The sequence below is a fragment of the Tuber melanosporum genome (assembly GCF_000151645.1).
Source record: "Tuber melanosporum whole genome shotgun sequence assembly, scaffold_65, strain Mel28".
Taxonomy (NCBI): Eukaryota; Fungi; Ascomycota; class Pezizomycetes; order Pezizales; family Tuberaceae; genus Tuber; species Tuber melanosporum.
Genome location: NW_003299112.1, coordinates 412,758 through 418,560, shown reverse-complemented (window position 1 = coordinate 418,560; position 5,803 = coordinate 412,758). Strand labels below are relative to the sequence as shown.

Below are 5,803 nucleotides of genomic sequence, written 5' to 3'. Positions count from 1 at the left end.
GGGGACACTAGAAGAGTGCTCCTAACGGGGGGAGAATGATTGATGGACGGTGGGAGGAGGGGAGGTTTCTTTGGGGTGAGTGATGTTGGATGATTTCGTTTGCCCCCACCGTTTATTTCCTCCATAGTATTTGTGTCTGGGTAGCACTTTTTATAATGCTGGGATGGGATGGGGTGGATAAGGATAGCATACTATAGAATCTCAAATAACTTAACCGTGCGCCGCTATGTCGTTCGAGTTGCCCCCTCTGGTAGGGTCTAGTATTTTCTACTTTTTAGAAGGGCCAAACAACTCACCTTTTGTGTTTTTTCTTCTTTCATCCCTTGCCCGGATAAGAAATTCTGGGCTATGATACCTAGCACATGATTCAGTTATTTGGGATGCTATGGTAGCCAGATATCGACAATTCAATCTCGCCACATTATTGAACAGTCGTAAGGAGAAAGAAAGTAACCAAATAAAAATAAAAAATTGGTAGGCAGTCGATTAACAACACTCCCTCTCCATGATACTAGACAAAAACCGACACCAAAGACCCATAAGACATGCATCTCCATAACTCTACTCAACACTTGTCTCAATCCTGGTGTATCCAATTGTCATGACAACCCCCAGACACTCCTCTCGCACGCATGCACTAAACCGGACCAAAGGGAATTAATCCGTATATCATACAAGAAAATAAAAATAAGAATAATATAAAAGAATAAAAATAAAAATAAAATAAAATAATCCGCTGACGCTAACCAGCTACCGTCCATTCTCATAAGGCACATTCCCTCATACAGGGTATTAAAGCGAAAAAAGTACCCCCTAGTTTTTTCTAGAAAGAAATGTGGGCATCCATAACTTGTTAACGTTCAGGCGCAAATGGAGAAGGGGTGCCGGAGGTGTTCATGCTGAAGGGAGCCTATCAAGTATCCAGTTAGTTAGTCGACCTTATGGAATGATATTTGGAGTATGAGGGAAATAAATAAATAAATTACTTACCAATACTCTCTTTGCATTGCATATCCTCCAGGCAAGGCGTCTGACATTTCCATCGGCTTGGACAACCTCTGGTGCGAAATCAACCCCAAACATTTCCTTGACAGCGTACACAATCCTCTTAGCATACTTTCCATCACCTAGGCCACCAAACTCATCCGCGACATCGCCGGGTGCTATATCCTGGTCCTTATCGAAACACCTAACAATAACCGGGAACAAGTAATTCTCAACGCTTTCTTGCATCTCCTGCATATCAATGAAATGCTCTTCTTCAGTCTTGTCAGCTGCAAGTGGTGCTTTATTGATGATGACCTCGAAGGGCAATGAGATTGCCATAACCTTGTGCTTTCCGTCGTGGTGGTATCTGAACTCATAGACTCCATTGCTCCAGAAGGTCTTGTCTCCGCCAAACTCCAGCTCACCCGTAAGGATTTCCTCGTTAGGGTTCTCAGGAAAAAGGGTCTTAATATCAGAGCTTATGATTCCTTTCTCCGCAATGTCGGTATCGTACTCGTCCTTGCAGAGGGCGGTCCAGCGGCCCATAGAGGCGATCCTCGTAACCTCTCGAGAGGCGTTATCGGCAATTCTATAGAGCCCGATCCAATCTAACCTTGAATGGTTAACAGGGGCAGTCCAGACAATTCTGATAGGTTGTCCAAATTCTACAGATAGGCCTGTTGCAATGCCATCCTTGGTCTCTCTAACAGCATTCAAAATGGCGATCGAGTATTTCTTTGCGTCGTATTTGGCGTGACCGTCCGCGAGGAACGTGAGCGACAGATCAGCAGGGTAGTGCGAAATAAGCAGTTGCGTGTCCTTAACCACACCCATGACACCCTGCGTAAGCTTAGGCTTTGCAGTTTCTAAAAACTCCTCAATGAATTCACCAACATCTGCAAGGGCCTTATCAATTGACCCCTGGAACGATTTCACGCCATCAGCGACTGGTGGAGGCATGGCTTTCTTGATTGTCTTGACCACACCGGCTTCCTTGCGGATTTGACTGCCATAAAGTTTCTCCATATGCGGCCGCTCCACAAATTGGATAAAAAGCAACAAGCAAACGTGAGAGAATAGACCCAACATGAATATTTCCTGCGAAGAAGTGATCAAAACTATTCCCCAAATTCCTGCGCTGCCAATCAAGCGCTCCGGGTTATTAAGGTACCTGTAAATTCCAGAATAGGTAAGATGTGGTGTTGGCTGCTCAAAAAAGAAATCGCCAAAAAACCATCCAAACTCCCCGAGTGATTCGTGTATCGAAGCGGCGGTCCACATCTGAAGCGCGAGGAGTAAGATTCCCAGCGTATGCCTAAATAGAACCATCCCTTCTTGCCCGGTTGGAAGATTGTAGAATTTCCACCCGGCAATGAAAAAGGAGGTGTGGCACATAACCAAGGACACATGGTAGAGTCCTTTCCATTGATCCCAGGCCTCCTCCCTTGTTTGGCCGAATTTCAAAAAATGTCTGAACCAAGCCTTGTTATGGCTCTGCCCAACAAGAATCGAACCGATACCGACGGTATGCCAAACTCTCCACCCAAAAGCATGAAGCAAAAATATCACCTTGATCATCGGTGTGTTCGGTGTCACCATCGCACCCACCGCCAAGTAGAAAACAAGGAGAGCCGTGCACAGATGTGTATTATAAAACATGTCGAGTTTCCCGAGAAGCTTGCGTTCCTTGACGGCATGAGTGTAATCATCCGCCAAAATTGCAGTGTAAGACTCCTTCCCATCAGAAGAGAGAGGCCTGGTAGGAGGTGGTGTTGATCTACGACGAGGCGCCGGAGCATTGTATGTTTTATCAATATGTGGGTTCTCGACAACCGATAAAAATACGAATTGTGCGGCATGGGCAGCCAGTGATATAAACAAGACCGGATATGATGCTGCTATCAGAGATATCCCCTATACCCATAGTCAGCTGGTGTGCCTCAACAAAATTCATATAAAAAATTTGACGTACATAATAACCGGCGTACCCAACAGAATACATAGGATGAGGTGCCATTTCGAAAACACCATCGAATGCCAAATTCTGGTCAACCAAGAAAAAGAAGTCTCCCCAGTCTAATTTTCAACCGTACCAAAAGCTGTTAGCACTGCCAATCCCAATTGGGAGATACAATGTTTAATGGACCAGAGGTCTTAAGCTGCTGAAGATTGTCTTCTAATACGGCAATGAAAACTTACACCAAGCGTAGTCTTTCACAACTCTATGAGCATCAAGCTTAACCCATAAATTGAACATGAACAAGACAATCCCGCCAATCCACCGCCCGGCAGTTAACCCCCATCCCTCTCCGGCAGGTACATGTGCACAAGATATGGCGAATAGCACATAGCTCACAAAATCACACATAAGGACAAGATCGACTACCCTCCTGAACACCAACCAGGTATTGTATTCTATGGGGGCCTTCTCGAAAACATAATCCCCGCTCCTGACCTCGTCAGATATCTTTGCCTCGATCTCGTGTTTAACAAGTGCACAGATGCGAGGGTTCTGCTTCGCATCGAAGATACCAGATTTCCGCGCCCACCAGACTAGACGCTTGTGATTCGATTGATTTCGAAGCAGATAACCAATACCGAAATTATACGAAGTTCGCCAAAGGGCAAAGAGACAACCCAAAATGGGCGACTGTAGTGACGGCGGAAGGAGAAACAAAAGGGCGATATGGATGGCGAGAATAACGAGGATGACAATGTCTGACAAATTTTTGGGCTGTCTAGGTGAAAGTAGAGTAGAGACCATGTCATGAGTCTGGGGAACAACGAAAGCTGTAGCGATTGACTCGAAATTAGTTGAAAAGCTTATTCCGAGCAAAGGGGGAACGGGCACCGACTTGTTCCGTCGGGAGTCCGGCCAAAAGTTTTCCCCGGTTTTAAAGCGTCCTCGTTGTCAACGCTCTCGATTACCTCCACCTCTTTTATTGCGGTCGAAGTTTCCATTTTCCCATCTCCCTTTGAACGATCCCTTAGGCCAGTGCCATTGGACCCTTCCAAGGCACTCGAAGCCATGTACGCAATGATTTGTTTTCTCGCACGTGCTTCACCAGCCAAGAGTGTAGATAAAAATTTGAGCAACTAAGGGTCCTGTTGAAGGACCTGCTAGGTATAGGAACTAAAATAGGTAGAAGTTGATGAATATAGATTAGACGGGGGAGGGGGGTGATGAAGTGAGAAGAAGGTTTATTAAGATAAGGGCTTCTTAAACCTGTCAGGACACAGTGGAGGTTCACGGGGAGGGTGTAGGTATGATACCGGTATCGTTGGCCCGAGCGGCGACACGAAGCGAAACACGCTGTTGGGCTTGCAGCACGAGCAGAAGGGCGAAGCCAACAGATCAGGCCGTACAGTATGATACCACAGCCAACGAGAACGATGAAAAAAAGTCAACCCCCGAACAGTGATCCCTTCCGGGCTAGGACAGCGAAGTCAAAGGCTTACCGTAGGAATGGAGATCGGGACAGTTGTGATGTGTTCTCTTCAGAGGTTGCTTTTATGGCTAACCGCCTAACACATACTAGGATACAAGTGATCCTACAAGACCCCCAACCACACGACAGGTCACCGGCTCCCTTTCAAGGCCCCGCACAAGAACTCTCGCCGTATTATATGCTACCAGTGTATTGTATAATAATAATATTATTATTGTATTTCATATATTGTTACTCACCAGACTCTGCCAAGTCCTTGTGCTTGAGACCCTGTGTTTGCGAGAAACCTAAACCCTGGTTTGAATTTTAAAAAAGAGGCCTCTTCTGAGGAGGCCCCCAGCACCCAGAGTACCGGTACAGTACATTGGTTGGAGGCAAAGTTCCACGATACCGGGATGATACCATGAACAAGCCTGGCCAGTCGCCTGGTTCTTCTCTCTTTCGAAGCTTTAGTCTAAACAACATTCAGGTGGAGCAGAACTGATGGATTATTTGCGGAGCCCAAGATCCAGCGCTGTTGTTGATAGGGCCAACAGTTTCCGCAACTGCCCTGTTCGCATCGCTTGCACGTGAAACGTGAAAGGCTTGCCCCTTTCTGAACCACGGTACGACCACATACACTTCAGGTACGGTACGGCGCCGGCAGTCGATCGAGTCAATATGGGAAAGGTGGTAAAAACGCTTCCCAACAGTCCCATTATCAACATCATCTCCCGGACCGGGCAGAGAATGAAAATTTCGTGCTGTCCCTGTCAGTTCCCGAGGCCCAATGACTAAGGAGTGTTCGACCCGCCATCATACCGGAGTGATGCCCCAGCCAGTATTCTTCAATGATTATCGGTGTAGGTGTGGTCACACAGCCAATATTAACTTAGTTACTCGTACAGTCCAAAGTCTGCGCAATGCCGGGTCGACAGTGCCCCTTCAGCCAGCTAGTGAATTTAGATTAATTGAATACACATCGGCGAAATTTTGGTCATTAGTGGGAATCTGCTTATCATCCTTTGTCTTGTCAGTCCAGGAGATAAAGTGCTATGGTTCTGGACGTCTTAACTGTGCACTAAGTAATTTGGAATGGGGGATGGCTTGGTAGCACAAAAAATGAACCTATGTTCAATTCCTAGTAAGGTCTTAGTATTGTCTTAATTGTCAAGTCACATGAGATATTAGGTAGGGTAATATTTGTTAAAATGATGACATATCATAGATATGATATCATAGAAAGAAAGTGTATGTAAATCTAGGGTGAAATAATGGTTTTTATGTCAATACTACTTGCCACTCTATCTATTTTCAAAGCTTTCTCAATTTTCACAATAAGATCTAATTATTTCTGAAGTTATTATCTTCAGATACAATAATGTCAA

At 45.5% G+C, this 5,803-nt stretch overlaps 1 protein-coding gene across 1 annotated transcript; it reads right to left on the bottom strand.

The window, feature by feature from the left end:
• Window positions 1-853: 853 nt before the first annotated feature.
• On the bottom strand, window positions 854-4,017 carry GSTUM_00010045001 (uncharacterized protein; the record flags this gene model as incomplete). The annotated part of the gene is made up of 5 exons (XM_002841030.1): window positions 854-910; window positions 991-2,901; window positions 2,960-3,063; window positions 3,187-3,777; window positions 3,843-4,017. The coding sequence occupies 5 exons, from the start codon at window positions 4,015-4,017 to the stop codon at window positions 854-856; spliced, it is 2,838 nt and encodes a 945-aa protein (XP_002841076.1).
• Window positions 4,018-5,803: the final 1,786 nt, after the last annotated feature.